At 38.1% G+C, this 24,473-nt stretch overlaps 1 protein-coding gene across 3 annotated transcripts in view; it reads right to left on the bottom strand.

Moving 5' to 3' along the window:
• LOC139148635 (large ribosomal subunit protein uL3m-like) overlaps positions 1 to 24,473 on the bottom strand; it is a 70,655-nt gene that overhangs the window by 37,505 nt on the left and 8,677 nt on the right. For all 3 annotated transcript variants that reach the window (XM_070720127.1, XM_070720128.1, XM_070720129.1), the window contains exons 2-5: positions 23,371 to 23,650; positions 20,769 to 20,867; positions 2,478 to 2,577; positions 1,583 to 1,643 (exon numbers count right to left, since the gene is read on the bottom strand). In XM_070720127.1, coding sequence (XP_070576228.1) covers positions 1,583 to 1,643; positions 2,478 to 2,577; positions 20,769 to 20,867; positions 23,371 to 23,650 — 540 coding nt within the window. The remainder of the gene's footprint in view (positions 1 to 1,582; positions 1,644 to 2,477; positions 2,578 to 20,768; positions 20,868 to 23,370; positions 23,651 to 24,473) is intronic.

The following is a 24,473-nucleotide window of genomic DNA, read 5'->3' as shown; positions in this document are numbered from 1 at the left end:
AATATTTTGACCAAAACGGCAAAAATTGACCCAAAAATACAAAATTGAAGATTTCATCAAATTTCACTATATCACACTTGGAGGACCCCCAGGAACCTGTATACCAAATATCAAAGGCATCAGACAAGTAGTTTTGAGAAACACATTTTTGGACCAAAAATGTCAAAAATTGCACAAAAAATACAAAATTGCAGATTTCATCATATATTCTATATATCATATTTAGTTTATCTGTAGGAACCTGTATACCAAATATCAAAGCTGTCAGACGAGCGGTTTTGATGAAATAAATTTTTGACCAAAAATGACAAAAAAATTCCTTAAAAATACAGATTTGCATATTTCATCACAATTTGAACAAATCCAAATTGGGTTATCCCTAGGGACCTGTATACCAAATATCAAAGCTGTCAGACAAGCGGTTTTGATGAAATAAATTTTTGACCAAAAATGACAAAAAAATTCCTTAAAAATACAGATTTGCATATTTCATCACAATTTGAACAAATCCAAGTTGGGTTATCCATAGGGACCTGTATACCAAATATCAAAGCTGTCTGACCAGCGGTTATGAAGAAGGAGATTTTTTACCAAAAACGCCTTTTTTGGCACTAATTTGTATATTTTCAACAATATCAAAAAATCAAAAAAAGCACAATTATTTCAGGTCAGCCCAAAGTACTTACATGCTAATTTTTCATGTAATCTGCTCAGTGGTTATTGAGATTTTCAATTTTGACTGTTTTTACATTTTTTCACTTAATTTGCATATTTTTGGCAATGACAACTTCATTTGAACAAAATCTCATCTACAGCCCATCATCCATGTACACACCAAATATCAGGATGAAATGTGCAGCGGTTTTGGAGTTTTTGATGTTGACGGACAGACATACAGACATACAGACATACAGACATACATACATACAGACATTTCCCTAGCCTATAAGAATAGCTTCCATTGCCATATATACATATGGCTATGGGAGCTAAAAATGACAAAGGCAATGGGGTCATTTTGAACCATGAAATAGTGTGGTACCAGGTGTCCGGAATGAGTAAGCGTACCCTGCCAGCCAGCTGCACCCGTCAAGATTGACCCAAAGTGACAAATCCATTGTTATTTGGTGAATTAACAAAATTACTTTTGTGAGTCAAAATTTGGTATGCTGTCACTCATCATTCAAGACAGGTCATAGTTTGATACAGCATCTCTGTATCTACCGTAGAACTTCTTAAATGATTTACTTTCTGAGAATCCTTGCCTCACTAACTTTTGAGCTAATAGGCTGTGTCTAACTTGAGATCAACTTTGATAAGCCCCTATCAATTTCCCTCACAATCTTCCAATATCCCTTGGAAAACACCGAGGTACTTTGGTTAGTGTTGCCGATAAACAGGCCACTAAACATACATATGTGTCTGAATAATGCCATTCCTCAGAAAATATTTACCAAATACCACTGCAAAGTGGACCTGTGGTTCAAAGGAATTTAAATCAACTATGTTGGCCGACAGTCAACAATTTGACAATGTCAGTGACAGTATACATTGCATAAAGCTTAAAAGAGGTAGTACTCACGATTTTGATGTTATGTCCACATACATTCCAGGTCGGAAATGAGCTGCATACAGGGGTGTACCTGTAAATAATTAAAATGCTCAGTCTATAGATATTGTCAGCAAAGGACAGTTAGTTTATAGCCATTAACCAAACTACCTAAAGGACTGCAAGGTTACCCCCAATCAAACTCTCTATCAGTCAAGATGGAGAGATTGAAGGTACTGTGACACGGAACTCTCAATATTATACATGGTTTCTCATAACACTAATTAATTGAATGCCTGATTAATCCTTTCGTCCTTGTTTTCCTGTATATGGGTCCTACCATTCCAATAACAACAGCAGTCTTTTTCTGAAGTCTATGAGATTAGAACAGTTTGATGGTAAAAGTATTCATTTTTGCTAGCCAAGGGTTGCACGAGCCCATAAATCATGAACTACCAGCACTACTGTGTGGTTAGAATGGACCTGAAAGTAGCCAATATCACAATTTGTTTCCAATACACATTATACTTTATGATGGCAATGCTCTAGATATAACAAGTTAAGGGGATCATTTCACTGGTGATTCTACCACCAAGGTGTTGAGTCAAAATCTTTGAAAAGTTGTACTATATTTTAAATGATGTCCTTATTAGAGGCATAAGGGATCAAATTGTATCTCAAAACGTAGATATGCATATCTAATGATCCTGTTTTCTCCCATGGAAAAAAGAAATCAGCCTAGGTACATTATGTCAAGCTCCATTGGACTGGCAAACAGTTCTGAGGCAAAATCTGTGTTGCCAGTTCACATTTTGTTCAGAAAAGACTGAACACATATGCATGAATATGCTTAGGCGAAGGGAGACAGACAACTATTGATTTTGATGGGGTCGCTTTGTACTCTTTGGTAAATTAAACTTATTCCTACCAGGTTGTAATCTGGCATCTTCTGTTATTCTAAATTTCAACAATCGTTGCTTAACAGGAACACAGGCATTTCTGAAATAATCTGCATACTCTTTTTCTACCTGTTGGGGGAAAAATTACACACTCAATGATTAAACTTTGTGACACATTGCGAATGCAGTAAGTTCTGTCAGTTTCAGGGGTCCTTTACTTCCCAAATCACTTAATTTGTCTGTTTGTCGCATGTTCAAAGAATATTTCAATCATGGTAAAATACACCACCACAGTTGCTTGAAACACATTAAACAAATGGTGAGCCAGCATTTCTGTATGGTGTGAAGTGTGAATTTCTCTGCATTTGTTAAACCCAAATTAACATATGAACTAAATCCAAACACCATCCAGTAAACATGCACATTACATACATACATACATACATACACACATACACACATATATACAAACGCCATCGACTTCAGCTTATACGATAACCTCACATTGCTATACCAAATGTAAGCTAAAAATTGATTCTTTCAATTTGTTTTCCATCTATAGTTATCGGTCAAAGTAATGAGTCCGGAACCTGCTTCTGTGCTCCTATATACAAAGTTCTTTGGTTTTACCAACATTTAATTCAAGAAAGCTTTGGTCAAACCAAGACTTCAAATAATCTATGAATAGAAAATAACCACTACTGTATGTTTCAGAGTTTTTAAAGTTAGCTCTGTCAAATTTTGAACAGTTGATATTGAGAGATAATGCAAAAGAATACATGCATTTAAGATTTATAAAATTACTTAAATTTTGTATTTGAGATACACTGACAATCAAGGAGAGCAAAAAAAACATTGGACGGAATGTCAGTAAAAAAAGCCATTGTTAATGTTACTCATTTTCAAACAGCTATAACTCTCAGAGTTTTTACGCTAGCTGTACGAAATTTTGGACAGTTAAACTTGAGTAATAACAGAAAATAAAAAATACCGCAATTATACGGAGTCGCTCAAATTTGATCAGAATTGGTATATACCAGTATGGGTCAACAATGATCAACAATAAATGTTGTTTCTATCTGTTCAGTGGAGGGAAATTCTACGTTGATGCTATGACAATGATTTCTGCAAAGTACAACCAGAAAAACAACAAGAAATATTTAAACCAGAAAAACAAGAATGACAAAAGTAAGTAAGGTCTGAAACTTTAGGTACTTGAGGTCAACTTTAGCAACATGCATAGCAGAAACAAGCCCCTCTTAGTTTGAGTAAAGACGGTCTTCCCCCCCTCTATTGTCTATGGTTTCAGCAGGTCTGTTAATATGTAACAGTTCATAAACAATGACAGGAAATGACTCAAGATCAGTGGAGTTGGCCTGTTTCTTACTGGCATGCCATCACTCCTGCACATTTGCAGGATTTCACTTTGTCTTACCTCATTTGCACATTTTTGACACTGATGTGTTCATTTGAACAAATTCACATCTCAACCCCTGCATCTACCTGTACACCAAATACTGAGATGGTAGCTCTGGCAGTATGGGAGCCTTTGTGTGTGACGGACACACATCCGCACATACATACCCACAAATATACAGACATACAGACGTCTGACGCCACCGACTCATCATATAAGCTCTGTTTGGTATTTATATACAAAACCAAATATGAGCTAAAAATATATTTTAGATCTGTAAAACTTCTTAAATGTTACATTTGAGAAATTCTGATATTCAAACATAGGGCCAAAGTCCATGAAGCTACTATAGACATGGATACAAAATTAAGTATTTCCTGACTGTATGAAATTATCTCACTGAGGTCATCCTAGGGACCTGTAAACCAAATATTAAAACTGTCTGACAAGCGGTTTTGAAAAAACAAGTGACCCAACAGTTGACAGAGCTCTGCTGTGTTATGTAGAGAATAACTTTTTGTGACACATGTATTGATGAAGAAGGTGGATATCTTTGATACTCATTTCAGGATGGCCTGACCAAAAATGGCAAAATTAGCTGCAAAAATACACAATTGATGATTTCATCATAATTTCAATACATTACATTAAGATAAAGCCCTAGGAACCTGTATACCAAATATCAAAGCTATCAGATGAGTAACTTTTGAGAAACAAATATTTTGACCAAAAATGGCAAAAATTGACCCAAAAATACAAAAATTGAAAATTTCATCAAATGTCATACATGTCAATATATCACACTAAGACAACCCCTAGGAAACTGTATACCAACTATCAAAGGCATCAGACAAGTAGATTTGAGAAACACATTTTTGACCAAAAATGGCAAAAATTGCACCAAAAATACAAAATTGCAGATTTCATCATATATTCAATATATCATATTTAGTTCATCTGTAGAAACTTGTATACCAAATATCAAAGCTGTCAGACGAGCGGTTTCGATGAAATAAAGTTTTGACCAAAATTGACAAAAATATTCCTAAAATATACCGTCAATGACGCTGTACCTTCTCTAATCTGTGGCCAGGTCAGGTAATTGGTTGTTGGCATGGAGTTGTTGGTAAGTAGTTGATGATGTAGGGGCATGAGGTGGGATATGGACCCAAAGAACCCAAAAGATGATTAAATACATCAATCAAAAAAATTCTAAGCTACAGTATAAACTGCCTAAAGATAGTTCAATGTGGAAAAAAGTTAAATAATTCAGAAATAAGAATTAACAGTCCAAAATAGTAATGACGCACTTCCTTACCGACCTGAGTGCATGTGAAATACACAACCTGGCATCTGTAAATTAAATGTATACCAAGTGATCATTTTAAGTCACTTTTAACTGTTTTTAATGGATTTTCCAAAGAGTCCTGTGGAAATGATGAAAAACGCTTATCTGGTCTTGTGTTTGTATAACCTCATGGCTGATAATTGTCATAGTATTAAAAAAAATTGAAAGTGAAGAAATTACTGTTTTTAATAGGCATATTTTCCTTGAAATACATGACCGTGTAAAGAATATATGCTAAAAGTGTTTAAGAGTGAATTTCTTTTCAAAAAATAATTTAATCTGTGACCAAAAAATTTTTATTCTTTGAGTTTACAAATTCAAACATTGAAATTTGTTCAATCATCTTGTGCAGTGCAAAATTTATAAAATGACTGAAAAACAAAACATGGGGTCCGGGGGCACCGACGTCCTTTGTACCTCCTTACTATAGGGTTATTCACAAAATACGGCCCTGTATGGACGAGGGCTCAGTGAGTGACGTATTGGACGAGCCGAAGGCGAGTCCAATACGTCACTCACTGAGCCCGAGTCCATACAGGGCCGTATTTTGTGTATAACCCTATTATTATACACCTCCCTCCATTAATCGTCCGTATAAACTAATTCTATGGTAAATTTTGAGGGATGCGGCACGCGCGATATGAGTGGAACGCGCGCGATTGTTGAAATAAAATTGCTACAAACCCCTGAAAATTGCGCGTCGCGCGTCTCCCGTATTCGGGACTCCGCGTACTATACAAAATACGGAAAGTTATTGGACGGTCAAACTCCCATAGGTTACGGCAGTAGGTGTATAATAATGTTTATTATTTGCCATAAAATGTGAAATTTGGCAAAAAGTCAAATTGTTTGGATATAAATGTAAGTTTTTTGAACTGGTTGGTTACTGCTCCAGCATAAGTTCAAGTGTGGATTCTAAGTATCAACAGCCTTGATATGTGTGAAAGTGAATTAAGAATAAGAGATGGGACTCAATAGGATCAACAATATCTAAAACAGGAAACGGTGAACTTATATAATACAGAAGGGGAGAAAATTTAGCCACAAAATATTGTAATATAATGGACAATGGCTAATCTATAAATCAAATTACTTAAACTGGATTGTTGGCATTGATTACACATGTATTTATTGTCCCCATCAAATAGAAAATAAATTTGGGCCATTGACTGAAACACATTTGCTTGTTACACTCACCACGCTTGTACTTAGTATTTGGAGTGTACACCTATCTACAATACAATGATAAAGAGTTTGGAATTTGTAGGTCAACAGTGCATCTTTAATGTATGAGACTAAATAAGCTTACCCCTCAAGTATGTGTAGGCCAAAAACAATATTTAATTTTGAATTACGTAGTGCAGGGAAGGACATACAATATGGTGAAAAGCAAACTAAATATAAAAACTGACTAGAAGCATTTGCAAGCAAAAGCGAAGTTCCAGAGACCAGAGCAGCGGAAGAAACAAGAGAATGTGTGACAAAGATAGGTGCAGAATGAAAGAGTGCTTTGGATTTTAATATTCAGGGCTGATAGCAGTAAACACCATAATACAAAAGCAGGGCAGTCCGGGAATTACAGTACACAGATTACAAATGCCTACATGTACGGTAAAAACGCAACAGATACATACGGGGGCGACAACGCACGGAAATGTTTATCAGACGACATTCTCGCGAGCCAGAGCAATATTTTCGCTCCGCTGACCTACGCAAAAATCAATCGCTTGACGGGTAGCGCTGAGTTGTTGCCGTAAAGAGGCGTGTCATTTACGACGATGATCAGACGAGAGGAAACATCGGACCTAGGCCGTTGAAATTGAGCCACATGCATTTTCATTTGATTAAAAGCACAGACTAAAACAATTTTCATTGCATGTCGCTGTTTTCACAAGATACTGACCATTTGATCTTGGAAAGTTGAGTTGCTTTTACGTGCAGCCAACGCATGCCGGTGCGTGACAGACAGTATGTTCACTATGAACATGATGAATGCCTAGCTCTGCATGGCAGGGCTGTGTGTTACCGGCGTTAAACGGCCTCCACCCACAGCCCCGCAGAGTGATATAGGAAAAACCGCTGGTGGCTCCTCAGAAATACGGCGGGCAGTTTCTCCGCCAAAACAGCCGATTTTGAGTCCAAATTTTGCATTGATCATCGTTTTCGAGCACACCCACCTCGCCTAGGTACACGATGTGCCCAGCCGCGCTTGTAAACTTAGGGAAAGGCTACTTTTGTCTCTGCGTGCGGAGCGAGGCGATCGATACGCCGCCATGTTGTCTCATGAGCATTCGGGCGAAACAGTATAGCGCCACGTACGGGGTATTTAGAGAAAAATAAAATCAAAAAGCAACAAAAAACAAAGCGAAAGAAGCTAGAATTATTAATAACTGAACGCAATATGATAGTTGAGCAATGCCAAATAAAAAATAAATAAATAAACAAACAAGAAATGCCCGTAAAACCCGTCAGAGCTGAGCGATGACGTCATAAGCGTGTCGCAATGCATTCTGGGTAATTAAGGTAAAATTTGTGTATAGCATCTTCTATGGTAGTAAAACCGGAAATAGAGAAAGAAAGAAAGAAAGAAAGAAAGAAAGAAAGAAGGAAAGTGAGCAAAAACTAACAGTTCCAGAGCTGGTCTCTGGAACTAAATATACAATTATATGGAAATGTTGTTTTACAGTCATGAGTATCTAGTGTGTGCCAAGAGACAAATATTAAAATTGGACAGTATCATCCTGACCACAGTTTGTCGGTACAAAATATTATGCTATTCACGATAGTTATTATACAACATAGCTTGCATTTTGTTCACAGTAGAACTGAGTTTTACATGTAAGATAACTTTCTCGTAAACTGTAAATGCTGGCTTCTGGCAGCTCAAACGTCGCAATACTACATTTTTTGATATGATACTGAGTGACTTGCACACATATGCAATATGCAGTGACAGTCGATATATTCATAGTAAGAGTCTACTACATTCAAGCATAGTGATGTTGACAACTACATGCATGCCAGTGCACGATTTCAAGTAGCCACAAGGAAATTCTAATGGTCTTTTAGTGGAAATATAGGTATTAAACAACAGTGAAACAAACAATATTAGTTATCGTGACCGTGCTAAAGTGCAATCTCGGATCATGTATGATCTGATGATCCTGCCAAATTGCCATGTCGGATTATGCTGTGATTCTGAAGTGCGCGTACTTCCTTAGTAAATCGGTCAACATAAGCACACACTGTCTTTAGCGATCGAAGTCAACAATGATGTCACAATCAATGCACAACTGTCGAAATTACCCAACATAAGCAACAGAAAACTAAAAGTTATCGCTGTATCGAAAGGACAGAACATCAACATAAAACGACGCTAGTTTGTTATGAAATGGACGTAGAAGGAAAGAGCGTTCCCTCGCTCTCACCCAGCTATTAGTACGGGCCGCCGGTGGGATTGCCTCGCTAAAGCAATGGCTTCGCCGGTCGAGTGAGTACCGAGTACGGAGGCCATCATTCTTCAGTCTATCGAAGGAGCGTTTCGTGCCAAAAAATACATGACAGCAACAAAAGTACCATCACTGTGAACTTCATATTTACAAAACATTATCAACTACACGCTAAAAACTTCAAAACGTCAAAATTCGCACCAGACCGAGAAACAAGATGGCGTCGGTTTAATTTTTCAAAGTCCTTGCAAAACAACGTTAACTTGTTATGAGCGCATGCGCATATTAAGGGGAGACCCATTTGATTTCGGGGGGTATGTAGGAAATGGGTATGGGAACTTTTGTTTTTGTCAGAGAGACAACATTTTTTTATTTCTACTGTCAGACCTGCATCAATTTTTTTTGTTCAAATGGAGTAGCAGTGCAATTTTTCAAATTGAAGCCAGTGTTTCACATATCACAGGATGGTTTTATGTATTCATTTTACATTCCAACAAATGAAAACAAAATGGAAAGTCTAGTATATATACAACTTTCAATTTTAGAACACTTTTTTGGCAAATCAACTGTGATCAGTACGATACCTGCTTTTCTTTAACCCTTTTCCTGCCGAGCGTCTTTGTCCGTTATCCTGCCAAGTCAGTAGAAAACCGCCCCATAATATGTGCCTGCAAAAGATTGGCTCTCCTGCACGCTATCCTGCCAGGCATTTTGGCAGAAATCGCCCATTTTCAGGGTAGTTTTAGCAGTACTTATACGTGTTAGACATCGATAATTTCTACATGCCCGTAGACAGGGGAAGGAGCTCAAGGGTTACTGCAGAAAAAATTGAGGTCACCGGCTTTGTTTGCCCCTGGGAGTGCGTCATTTTATTGCCGTTTCATGTTTATTTTTTCGGAAATAAACTCCTTCAGTATTACGCACGTCCGCTAGGCACAAACATCACCTCACTCGTCTGTTAGTCAGAGACCCTGAGGGTCGTGCTAGGGGTGCAGCAGCACCGGCAAACCTGTCCTGTTTCCAAGGGTAGGGTCAATTGAATACGTACCTTCAACGACTTGGCAGTGTAGCACAAAAACTACGTTTTTGCCGTTGTATTAACGACATGGCTGAGCCATTGAAGCACAGCTCCACGTAGTTTAGCCAGCTCAGTTGGGAGTTGGTTACGAGTGTTACCGTTCATTACTGACTTATCGAGTGGTCCTCAGTCAGGTACGGGTTTGTACCGACATGGCTTGGGCTGCAGCTAACCAGTGATAACCAGTCACTACACCCAAGTCTTCAGTTCACTTTTGCGATGCACGGGTGCAACGCAATATGCTTCCATTGTTCTAGCCATCGACGTGTCCACATGCCTGGCAGCCATATTGTACTGCTAGCTGGTTTGCATAACAAAAGCAGTCCCTGCTAAGTGCAGGCGGTATCCCTGTAGCATTGACCTTATGTACCCTTTTGAATTCTCTGTACGCAAACAGCGTATGTAGTTACCAATGCGTCGGCAAGAGGATACGTTTGCCTGCAAACCAGAGCCAATACTTCGGACGATGGAATAAATAAAAAATCCAAAGCTACGTCCATTGAATGGCACGACCAAGGCGGTGAAGGACGTTGCCTGGCTTGAACTTGCAGAGCTGAAGCCCAGCTTAGTACGTCGGACACCAGTTTGTAATGGTATTTCCGAGTCATTCATATCCGTTCCATCGGAGGAACAAGTCGAGCCGTCCCGTCAAAAATACGTTCTCATTTTCAGTCACGCACAACTGAATAAGTGACTTTCGTCTCGCACCATCGGCACCATCTGCCAAGTCGTTTGCAAGAGGTAGCCTTCTAGATTAGCATTGCCGAGTTGGTCAAGTTCGGCAGCAATCTCTATAGTGCCAGGCAGCCAAGTACGTCCAACTCCGCCAGAAAACGTCACCATGCTATCCTGCCAAGTCCGCTAAAAAGCGGTAAAAAAAAACCAGCCCCCCTCGGGTGTGGGGGACTGGCGGACAGGTTTCTGCACCTTTCCCTGTCTATCGACTCCCTGCGAACCCATTTCGAGGGGAAAAGGCGTTCCTTGTCAGAAAACCTCTCCTCGGATGACCCCTAAACGCACAGGGGATAGCAAAACGTAGTGCCGTCGACTTGGCAGGAAAGGGGGTACCCAAAAAGGGCCCGATTTCCACCAGGTTGGTAGAATAACGGTCACCAGTGCTTAGATTCTGGCTACACCGAATTTCAAGCGGATTTTCACCGACTTGGCAGGAAAAGGGTTAAAACAGTCAATTCCTTTTAAGTTCTCAGGGGGAGATGTTATCTTTTGTGGTCAGAGAAACAAGGCTCACACATTGTATTTCATTATATTTGTTGTTCCTCAATTTTCATTGACAACTTGTAATCTTTCTAACATATTTATATTGAGAGAATAATATATTGGTTTTAACACTAGTTTATTGACTCCTGTCTTGTGTTTTAAATTTTCACAATTTACAGAAGTCAAATAGTCCCATCTAGATATTGCCTATGCCATTGAGATATTGCAACAGAAATCCTGAAATATGATTTCTTGGGTCAGAAAAGGTAAGGAAAACATCGAGTGCACTGAGGTGTAAAGTAGTGAATGCTTATATCATAAGTGCTGGGGAAAAAAAACCACATAAGAATTGCTTGTGGTAAAAACATTTGCGCTGCCTATGGCAGCATGCCAGCGAAGAATACATGAGAATGAAGTTTCCAAAATTTTGCTCATTTCAAGTGTATTGTGACAATTCCTTTTTTATTTCTGTCTGTTATGAGAATTTTTTTTCTCAAGCCATTACAGGCTTAATTTTTTTCTTTTATTTCCCCTGGTGACAATTTTTTTCTCAAAATCGACCATACCCCCCCAGAAATCAAGTGGTTCTCCCCTATGTGAGCCCCTGACCTATACGGGCTATTGGATTACTTCCTCAGCAGAACTGATATGCCTGCCGGTACCGGTGTTTATCGCCATCATTCTGCAGTCGATCAAAGGCGCATTTCGTACCAAAAAATACACGACAGCCGCAAAAGTGCATCACTATCAACATATTGAAATACACAGTGAAACGTTTACAACGTAAAAAATATGCCCACATCGAGAAACAAGATGGCGTCCATTTCGATTCTTCAACTCAGATTTTGTCCTACAGTTGTGCGCATACGCAGACGGTAGCTTTAGCGAAAGTGAGTCAAAATCAAGTAAATATAAAATAAAAATGGATAAAAATATTGTTTAAAAATAATACAAGGCATGTATCACCAAATTTTGAACATTTCTGACGGCATTTTAACTATACGAACACCCATGCCAAATATCACAATAATGAAATCAGTGGTTTTGAGAAAAAATTGAAAATAGCAGTTTTCACAAAAAAGCTAAAAAAGTGACTTTAAAATGATTCAATCAAAAAAAGAAAAACGACCGTTTGAGATACATGCCCAAGTGACCACTAGACCAAATTTCAGAAAAAGTTACTGAAGCGTTTCTGAGATACCTGCGTCCACAGCATACGGCCCACTGTGTGCGACAACAGAGGCCGCGTCATCACATTTTAGTACTTTGGGCCAAAGGCCCAAAGGACTAAAAAATTGGCAGAATTACAGTCTTTGTGATGTAAAATTATGGGTTGACATCACGATAACTGTTAATCTGTTTGAAGTACTAATATACTATAATTTAAAAAAGAAAAGTTCATGCAGAAACGGTAAAATATATTGTCAGCAATGTAGTGTTAATTTTGACTTTACATCAAAATATGCCTTTGCTAGATACCAAATATATAGGGCGAAATATTAAAAGCAGCCATGTTCAGCAAAATCCACACAACAGCATTGATCCTTTTCTAATGTTATCCTTGTATGACAGTCAGTACAATATGGAACTTGAACACAACACAGTGAATAAGTATGCTGTAAATGAAATGGTGTGGCTGCATCCATATGCAGCAATAGGAGTGCCTTTGTCTCTCACCCCTCATTTCCAACCTGTCCCATCCCTGAAAAAATAGTTTGCTCTTATATTTATAATGTTAATAATTTCTGTATTTGTTAAATGTGCGCATCTCAAAAACTTTTGATCATAAACATTTTCATTGTTTTTATAGCTGACCAGTCAGTTAACCTGTTTATTTTGAATATTTGCGCATTTTTCGTCAGTATTTGACATTTTCTGAATACCTTCTTATTCATTTTTTCATTTTCTAAAAGTTTAAATTCTCCATTGTGTGGTCAAGCTTGCCACAAGCATCAAATGTGGTACTTCATATAGGAGGGTCTGCCTCTAGAGGGCGGGCATCATGAACAGTGTTTGTTGGTTAATTCCTCCACGTAAACTTCTGATTGTACTGTACATTGAACATGGCCGACGTCCGATTTTCCTGTCTAAAACTTTCACTCATTTTCGTTCATATGACTCTGAAACTCCAGGAAACGATTGGGAAGAAAGGGTTATCTTGAAATATTGAGGGGTTATCTTGAAATATTGAGGTACTCGCCGATATTTTGCAAAATTAAATGAGAAAAAATGCAAGGAAAATGCCGACAGGCTTACACAATGACAGTTTTCAGACTCGGAGGCATATGATCATCTCTGCAGATTATGCAACAGGCCAAGATCACGTGAGGCCATGAGGGGATATCCACGCAACTCAGTACCGAACACTAGCGCTCACCAGTGTTTCCCCTGGGTTCCAAAATCTTGTAGCAAATTTGGCTAGAAGCCCTAAAAAATTATTCGCCAACCAGATATTCAATTAGCCAAGCCGATACCACTGATCACAAATGACGTCATTTCTTTCTCATTAATATGCAAAAATAAATATTTGTCTGCATTTTCCGTAAGAATGACGGAAATAAACCCTGTTAGTGCTACTATGGATACTAAAAGTAATACCAATTCATGGTTCAGATTACATGGTGCCAACATTAGCCACGCATACAACATAAAATTTGTCCGAATTTCAAGCGACACTTGTCCAAAGTTAGGCGAATGCAAATATATTCAGTAACAAACCTGAAATCGCTATCGTGCGATACAGACAACGGCACGAAACCTGGTTAAGTATAGTAGTTTTTTCAAACGAATCAGATATCCATTCTCGTAGCAGTTTGAAAGTAAAATACTCTCAGACTTGAGAAATATGTGTATTTTTTTAGACTTCCAATACATTTGCTTTACACTTGAAGTTTAGCAAGCGAAGCTCGGACAGCGCACAGCGTATCAATGGCGCTTGGGTCAGGGGTCATCATCAAAAGACGTCAGTGTGTATTCACAGCCAGCTTCAATCATGCCATGGATCGCGGAAATCACGGATCATAAATCCAAATGTTCACGTCTATTATGTAAACAGAACCGTAAAATATCAAATATATACCCTTTTGATGTGGAGAAACATAATTTTGTTTCACTGCCGATCAAGTTAAATGCTCAAATTTTAAATATCGCGACAAGGCTTTGCGTTATATTTATTTGCACGATGTGAACGCGGAACAAGGCCAATTCGGTGGACGTCGAGCGAGCGCCTTTTCTGAAAGTCTGTATACGATGTCACGTCACAATACACCACAGTCCGTGATACACTGAAAATTGTCGTGAATTTACATTTAAGGAACCCAATTCACACAAATTTCTAACGCCAGTAAAGGTATTTTCTTGTTGGCAGCAATACACCACGAGCATTTTGGCTATTCAGGAATGCCTTACTCGCTCTACGTTCTAAAAAAATGCCATGCGTATGCTTTTGACCATGCATGCCGCTACCTTCCTTTCCAAATTCACGGTCGACTTTCCTACATTGATAATAATCTATCTTTCCATTTCATAGCTTTACTTGCGCTTAGAATGTGACCCCATATTGGTGGAGCAGCCAAAGTCAAAAAGGAAAGTTTGCCGTTTTTGCTTAGTTTCACCGTCACTACGATCCTTCAATTCAGTCACGGTGTTGACGATGACATGGCTGTCACTGCACGGAGTTATCTGTAGGCACACATCGCGCGTAGTCAAACCCAAAACTTCGGAACATTTTAGCCAACTAGTCATGATATACATGCTGTACTATTGATTTGTAAGTTATTTCGTTACAATTTTATTCATACTGTATGTGTTACAAACAACGCATAAGGTCGGGGATGCACAGAGATAAAGCACTAAAGCATTACGTCTCAAGTTGAATGCAGGACATGTGCGCGCGGACAGACTAAGTGATGACGTCATAGTGCAATTTTCGATTCGCAAGTTTGGCTAACTTTTGCCAAAATCTTCTCGACAAACGCTACTTTTTTCTCGCATTTGCGATTTGGCGAGCGGGCAGCGGAAACACTGTAGCAAACACAAAGTGAGTACCCCTAACGTCAGCTCAGTAGTCTGTAATAGATTGTAGTCAACTAAGAAACCTTGGAGAAAGGCTTAACACTGAGGCTATGCCGCTAAGTCCCTTTTGATTTGTGCCATTGCTCAAAATCGTTCTCCCACACCTCAACCTGAGCCATGAACACCCCCACCAGTTTATGATATGACCCATCACAATGGCATGACGTCAACGGATCTTGACAGACGGAAGTCTTGACAGACGGAAGTCTTGACAGCAGCATACTGGTTTTCAACTCTAATACCTTCTCTGTCTATAAATAGACACGAGAAGGTAAAAATACAGATTTGCATATTTCACCACAATTTGAACAAATCTAAATTGGGTTATCCCTAGGGACCTGTATAACAAATAACAAAGCTGTCTGACCAGCGGTTATGAAGAAACAGATTTTTTACCAAAAATGACCTTTTTTGGGCTCCTTTGCATATTTTCAAAAATATCAAAAAATTAAAAAAGATTGTTTCTCAAAATCATATTTTTCATGTACACAACAAATATCAAGCTAGTAAGTACTGCTATTCTCAAGATATTTGAGTGGACAGACACCTCACAAAAGGACATACATACATTCATACATACATACATACATACATACATACATACATACATACATACATACATACATACATACATACATACATACATACAGACTGACGCTGGACGGATACCAATCCCAATAGCTTCTATAGACTATAGTCTATAATAGCTAAAAAACCAAAAAATGATAGGAATATGAAAAAAATAAGTCATTGTTCAACTGATCAACTCACATAATAATCCCCTGGAGTTGTCCTTTTGTACACAAGAATATTACAGCCTCTACAAAGCTGTCATCTTGTTGTACTCATTTTTCCTTTGGCATTAAAATCTGGAGTCAGGGTTATGACTTTTTTCTTTGCTCTTGGTTCTTTCCTTAGATTTTTCATTCTCTCTTCATTTGCCTTCTCTTTCAACTTGTTTTTCAATTCCCTATTCCTGCACTACCTTTACCACTGTATATCATTTTCCCCATTCTCTTTAAAAATAAAGACTGTTTACATACATTTATTACAATGGCATGCTGACTTTATTCCCATAAATCATTGAAAGGATATTCATTTCTGTTGTTAAATATCATTTCGTAAAATTTGTGCTTCATCAACAGATGAAAAATTATCATAAAACTACCAGGGTTTGAAAACAGCTGATTGTAATGTTGCCAGTATAGAGTATAGGGCTGTTCAACGAAGTACTACGTACGGCAAAATTCACGGTAAATTCCGAACGCACAGACTTTGAAACTACTCAGAACTGACCTTAACACAAGTTTTTGGTGTACTGGTTTATATTTCAATGATAGAATGACAAATTGACCAAAAGTTTGCTCGATTCACGATCACAAAACACTTCCGGGTTTTCACTTGTCCCGCATAAAACTATGATGGACGCGCTGTGCATGGCGCGGTTCAGAAATGACAACAAGAATGTAAATGAAAGATTACATCAGAAAATGGCCATAAAAATGCTTCAAACTTTCCACAAATTTAGAATAACACTTGCTGTTTGGTATACTAACTCCGATCACTTAAAATTGTCCCCGCATTTTAGCGAAAACCTACCTACAAAATGCCGTTTAGGCGCTGAACAAAATACACAGCTTGGGTGAGCCAATTTTGAAAGATCGGAGTCACTGCGAGCAAGATGACCTTTCAACCTACATTGTCTCCAAATATGGGCATCCTAGGGTATGGTTAACCTCTATAACGAGCCATTCAATTAAACATATGAACGCAGTGGCCTGAGAAATGTGCGTGCCGCTGTACGGCACGCTGTATGGTGAAAAATAATGCTTGATTTTGAGCGCTAAAATGACACGTTTTTTTTTCTTTGTTTTCTAAACAAGCAACCTAGCAGCCGATATAGCTCCGCTGTGTTTTATACAGAATAACTATTTTTGACACATGTTGATGAAGGAGGTGGAAATCTTTGATAGGTTAATGCAGTGGCCAGAAAAAAGTGGCAAAAATAGAAGATTTCATCATACTTTGAATATATCACAGCGGATCATCCCTAAGAACATGTCAACCAAAGCTATCTGATTAGTAGTTTTTTGAGAACAAAATTTTCTGACCAACAATAGCAACAATTGCCCCTAAAAATAAAAATTGCAGATTTCATCATAATTTCAAAAGATCAAATTAAGTTCATCTATAGAAACCTGTATACCAAATTTCAAAGCTGTTAGACAAGTACTTTTTGAGAAACACATTTTTTGACCAAAAATGGAAAAAATTGTCCCAAAAATTCAAAATTTCAGATTTCATCATAATTTCAATAAATATCATTAAGGTGATCTGTAGGAACCTGTATACCAAATTGCAAAGCTATCAGATGAGTAGTTTTGGAAATACACATTTTGACCAAAAATGGCTAAAATTGCCCCCAAAAGACAAAACTACAGATTTCATGAGAAACTAAATATATATAACTTAGCTCATCTGTAAAAACCAGTATACCAAATTTCACAGCTATCAGACCAGTACTTTTTGAGAAACACATTTTTTGACCAAAAATGGCAAAAATTGCCCCAAAAATACAAAATTGCAGATTCCATCATAATTTCAATAAATATCATTTAGTTCATATGTAGGAACCTCTATACCAAATTTCAAAGCTATCTGATGAGTAGTTTTGAAAATACACATTTTTTGACCAAAAATGGCAAAAATTGCCCTAAAAATACAAAATTATAAGATATTTTTACCAAATATGACAAAAATTGCCTTAAAAATACAAATATGCAAATTTCACCACAATTTGAACAAATCTGACTGAAGTCACCGTAAGTAAACTGCATATCAAATTTCAAAGCAATCGGACAAGCCGTTTCAGAGAAGAAGACTTTTTTACAGAAAACACCACCAAATAATGCCCCCAAAATACAAATATGCAAATTTCACCACGATTTGAACAAACTTAAGTGAGGTCACCCCAAGTGAACTGCATATAAAATTTCAAAGCAATTGGACTTGCGGTTTCAGAGGAGAAGGCAATTGTTGACGGACGACGACGACGGAGGCGGAAAATCAACCTATTTGATAAGCTCCGCGTCGCTGATAGCGGAGCTATAAAACTCACATGGTAGAATAAACAATTGAATACAAATACAGCAGTTTGAAAATGGGAAACCGTTCAATGTGCAACAAATGTCAGTGTAATGTCCCAAGTTTTCAGTGAGCGTCTGGCATCCCTAGTAAGATGTAGCATTGTAACTCGTTCATGATTTTGTTGCTGTACGAATAAAACATTTCAAAGGTATTTACATCATCTGCTCGTATACTTTTGTTACTGGCTTGCCTAAATAGAACTTAACTTCTTTAAACAACCTTAAACCTTAAATTTGACTTTCCCTAGTATTTTACGTTGCATCCGAAACCCGCACCGGTGCCACTGGACACAATCATGACCTGTGAATCTCACTGACAGGTACAAATCAGAAATATAATAAGTGCACCTTGTCTGTCGTGAGTTTTTTCAGTGAAGTTGGATTTTTGTGGCTCATTTGTGGCTGTAAACACTGTAATTCACCACCTACATACTTAAACTTGATAACAGGAAACTTGTCGTATGGCGGTTCTATCATGATGCACTGTCAACCAAGACAGAAGAAGAGATGAAAACACTGCACTGTACGGGACCAGCCATGGACGATTATGACAGGTGTTGGCAAAACGTAATTATTTTCAATGTGTTCGTTTGTATGTTTTTGGTACAACTGTACTTGTACCTCAATGCAATGCCCGCCTGAATTGACTGCAAACGACAAAATTTTGACCATAATCACAATGACGTTTCACAAGTCTTATTCGCTCAACTGTGTTACATGTATACCGGTATGAACATACCGATGAAGGTCACGCGTTGCTGTAAGTTGTTTGGTTACAGTGAAAATATAATTCGTATTTTAACTAGTTAAAATATGGTTTCATATCAGTACCGTCTTAACAATAGGAGAATGGTGATACAGGCATAGCATGTATGATGAATATCACTTAGTTCATCTGTACAAACCTGTATACCAAATTTCAAAGCTATCAGCTTTTTGAGAAACACATTTTTTTGACCAAAAATGGCAAAAATTGCCTTAAAAATACAAATTTGCATATTTCTGCACAATTCGAACAAATCTGAAATAGATCATCCCTAGGGACCTATGTATCAAATATCAAAGCTATCTGACCTGTAGTTTTGAAGATAGATTTTTAAAGATTTTAGACAAAAAACAACAAAAATTGCCTTAAAAATATACATACACAAAGTTCACCATGATTTGAACAAATCTAACTTAAGTCACTCTAAATAAATTGCACAGCAAATTTCAAAGCAATTGGACATGCGGTTTCAGAGAAAAAGATTTTTTTTTACCAAAAACAACAAAACTGCCCCCAAAACACAAATATGTAAATTTCACCACAAATTTGAACAAACTTAAGTGAGGTCACCCCAAGTGAACTGCATATGAAATTTCAAAGCCATCAGGCGTGGGGTTTCAGAGGAGAAGGCAATTGTTGACGGACGACAAACAAACGACGACAACAACGGAGGAAAATCAGCCTTTTTGATAAGGCCCGCGTCGCTGACAGCGGAGCTAAACATCACCGCATATGGAGAATTCAATAATTCATCCTGTGGCCCTAACGCAAGGAAAGAATGTCTCATTGGCACGGCATGGTATTGATTACACGAATGCTGATACGACACAAGGAACAGGCAATATTGGGTAATAACCGATTTATCATATACCCATGCCCATAATTTTAGAGAATTTTTACTAATAGAACAAAAAACCTTAAATTTTGAGGCTTTACTTTATATGCCTTGCGCAAATATATCAGAATGTTTATGTGAACAGGCTTCATTCATAAAGTATACGACAAAGATGTCAACATCACACGCGACATCGCTGCAAGTCGTCCATATCTCGATGAAACCCAAGAAGAAGGACACCGGGATACAAAAACCGTCATACAGAAGGGACATTTTAAGGTGCAATATGCTATTACAACTGTAACCGATCAAAAACTGCTCAGCTTTAAATCTATCCTGATTTTCGATCATCGTACGGCACGGAGCTCGCGCGGAGAGGACGCCATTTTGTTAGTTTACCCTTAGAGTTGCCATGTTAACAGTCGTCGTGCGCGCGACATCGCTGTCACACCACGCGCTCACTACCTGTTCGGTGGAGACCGTGCACAATGCCGGCGCCGTGCAAACGGCAGAATGTTTGCTAGAGCTTGACCAAAAAAAATACCATGGGAAAAAATTTCAAGACTCAACGCGATATTTCCCTATTTTGCAACCAGAAATACCCGTGTTCCTCGAAGCCCTTCAAGTTTTTACGTTGGCGACATAGGCGGGAGCGGCAGCCATTTTGTTGTTTACTTTGTTTACAACAAACTGCTAATGCAGTTCGGGAAAACTCTAAAACTGATGACGTTCATCGTGCATATCTCGACGTTTACTGTGAAATATCACAGCTGATATTTTACGGTGAATGTCTCTAGGATGTAGCAATATGGGCATGGGTATATGATAATAAGGGATAGACGATGGCTCTCTTGATTGATATTTTTGACCTTGAGAAATCTCTATTTCCATGGATTTCAGGAGGGAAATTAACAGTCACTGAAACTCTTGTTGCTAGCTTCATGGGTGAATACATAAGGCAAGATGATTTATAACCTCCACATACTTACATATAAAGGCGATGCATTTTTTGCACCGACAAACAAATGGGAGTATTTTTCTTTTGTTTCATCTGGTGGCAAGTAGTCAACAACATTGCAGTCTTGTACCTGTAAAACAAAGATAAGATACATAGATATGACTATTTCAAAGTTTTAGAGCACCTGTTGTACTGATCATTCTACTATACTAAAAGTGAGGAATACATATTTGTATATACATACAAAATTCATTATACATGCACATGAGAGAAACTGCTGAGTGATATGTTTGGTCTGTCCAGGGCTAAAAAAAATGACAATGCTAGGTTTCTGTTCTGTAGGGCTTTTCTAAAGGGGTGAGACAACTGGTGGGACGAGCCAAATGAAGGTGTGAAAAAAGTTTAAAATGTGTATGTTATGTACATACATACATACATACATACATACATACATACATACATACATATAGACTGACGCCGGACGGATACCCATCCCAATAGCTTCTATAGACTATAGTCTATAATAGCTAAAAATGGCAAAAATTGCCCCAAAAATACCACATCGCAGATTTCATCAGAATTTGAATATATCACATTTTGATCCACCCTATGAAGCTGTATACCAAATATCGAAGCTATCAGACAGACATGCCGTGTACATGAAGAACGTACACAAAGTGGATGACATAATCGCAGAAATTCATGACATTACGCATTCACGAAAAACATGTAGCCAAACCTGTCAATTTATGTGTTTTCGCCGTGAATTGTGTTGAATCAAAACTTTTTGTAGGATCTCAGTAAAGTTCACAAATAACCAATGATTATGAAGTGTGTATTGACTACGTTACCAGCGGCAGCAGGAGCGTGCCGCTTGATCATTCAGTTACACATTTATGTATAATCACTCACGTCGGCATGCAAAACAGTGCCTTTGTCTCGGTGACCGAGTACGTAAAACAATGTGATAACAGGCTTCTGGACTGAAGGCCTGTCTCTTGATACATATTCTGGTATGTGTTAAACAGTTTACATTTACGGCAAATGATAGCCAGAGACAAAGCTCTGGTTGGTTAATCACCAACATTTATTGAAAAGATCAGCTCTACGCACAAGGAAACATGGTTCACGCGGCAAAATCAAAATCAAAGTTATCGTGGCAGAAAGTTTTAATGTGGCGCCACCCAATTAAATGTGGCGCACGTGAATCTTATTGTGGCATGCCACATGAAATGTGCCCGTGGAGAACACTGAGTGTTAAAGATGTATTCAAATAATGCAGTGGACTCTTAGAATAAACAAGTCATCATTGATGACACAGTCCCCACTTGTTAATGGGTACTTTTATTACAAGTCCTTGGAGAGGATAGAGTCCTCTTCATTAGTAAGTTAGGCCTCTGATTAAAAATACTCTGATACAGATGGGGCGCAATGGCCAAGAATGAGTTCCATGATGGTGAAAAAATCAAACCAATATAGGCCACGATCCTACATGTAATTACAAAAGGTCATTAAATGAATCAATTAGTAATTAATCGACAGGATGCTGCCAAACATTTTTGCATCCTATCATAACACTGACAGATTATCACCAGTACCATATTTCATAAAGTTTGATGCAGTGCTTCTGGATATTCACCCTAAAAACAAATCCGTCAGGCCTATGTAAATGCAAATTAGCAATTAATTTAAACAACACTGCTATTAAGTGTCATTGAATTGTATTTACAACACTTAGGGGTCAACATCTGTACCAAGTTTCATCAAATTTGATGCAGTATTTGTGGACACATTACTCTAATTGGGAAATTTCATTACGTAATTACAAATTAACATGACACTGATAAATGTCTTTATTAACTGTTAAAGCAATGTGAGCTTAACATCTGTACCAAGTTTCATGAAATTCGATGCAGTGTTTCTTGACATATCAGCCTAATTACGAAAATTCAATAATGACATTATACTGCTACATGTCGTGGAACAAATTGATGTGCATATGTATATATGACATGGGACAATGTCCTTGTACCAATTTTGAATGATATTGGTGGAAATATGTCTCTTAGTTATGGCTCTGCACATGAAAAAACACATTAAAATGGCTACAAGGCACTCGTTTTGTATTGAATTGTGAAATCAATAGACATGCATACTTGTGACATAGGTCAATGTCCTTGTACCAACTTTGAATAAAATCGGTTGAGACTTGCCAGATATGGCTCTTGGCATGAAAAAACTGTAACAAAATGGCCGCAACGCAGCCATATTGGATCATATCATGAAACAAATCAATGTGCATATGTATGACAATAGTCAATGTACTTCAACCAACTTATAATAAAATCGATTGATACATGTCTGAGTTATGGTTCTGGACATGAATAAATTCGTAACAAAATGGCCATGCAGCAGACATATTGGATCGTATCACTAAACAAATTGACATGCATATGCATGACATATGAAGTAATCCTTGCACAAAGTTTGAATGAAATCACTCTAGGCATCTCTGGGATATCTGCGTGAACAGACGGACGGACACTTGGACGGATGCTTGGACAGATGCACGGATATGATAAAACCTATACGCCCCTGGACGGTATCAATGGGACTAATAAAATACACATTACTTGTAGCATTGTGGTTGTAATTCTTTCTCCATTTACAGTCCACATAGGCACCATACCCAACTTGATGGCAATGACACCACTGCGTTTACTTTTTTCTGTCCATTTTTCAATATGCCATGGTTCACGCTTCAGAGGACTTGGTTTTAGAAGATGCTGAACCTTTCCTAACTCATATGTAAATTGTAAGTTTTCTTCAGTAATGTCACTTTCAATATGAGCTTGGCCAGGTGGCAGTGATGACTTGAATCGTCTTGCGTTAACTTCACCAATAAACGTTATTCTGAAAGAAATATAGCAATTACCTTTAACATGGGTGGTAAGCCACTCAATATCAGTAGGGTAAAAGTCTTCAGAAATTTAGCATTATGATATCTTAATTGCTTACATGGGCCCATCAGAGTTCATTCTAGGACGCGCCATTGTGCAATTCGCGCAATAAATTCTCGAATGGCCCTCATTTTGACGTTTGATGCACCACTACGGGCGCAACATTCTATGAATGGGTCAATCACGCAAAGTTCACGTAGTTCATACATTAATGTAGCTCCCCGAAACCCATTACCTCAGTCATATGTGACATGTATAACGATTCAGTTACCCACCGGCCTTTGCAATTAAATACCCACTACAGCGTATATGGTTGTACATAGGAAGCTGGGTAGAAAGGACTGATGTAGGGGCAACAGTGTATTGGAGCTGTACGCATGTCGCATGGCCAATGAATGTAAACAACGGCACTAGCCGCTGCGTAATGGTCAAAAGCTAGTCGACACTCAGATTTTTAACCACAACGCCAGTATAGTTGATGAACCCAGGATGATCGGGCAGTCCCTTAAATTGAAGCGTTTGCAACGTCTACCGTCCATACAAATGAAACGTTGAACACTGCAAGGAAAGCATCCATGCTTGGCCGGCCAGATGAATCATTTTGAGGAGCAACACATTTTAAGTTGGACATATCTTGTTTTCCAGAGTAGCCAGGTCTATGCATAGAACAACATCGCTGTGTAAAACCCTTTGGTCAGAACCAATGATCGTAAATTTGATAACATACGAGTTATGTTTAAAAGTTGATGTATCGATCACTTTATTTAGGTCGAACT

This window comes from Ptychodera flava, chromosome 13, assembly GCF_041260155.1.
Source record: "Ptychodera flava strain L36383 chromosome 13, AS_Pfla_20210202, whole genome shotgun sequence".
NCBI classification, from domain to species: Eukaryota; Metazoa; Hemichordata; class Enteropneusta; family Ptychoderidae; genus Ptychodera; species Ptychodera flava.
The sequence above is the reverse complement of the archived record's forward strand: the minus strand, read 5'-3'. Positions and strand labels throughout refer to the sequence as shown.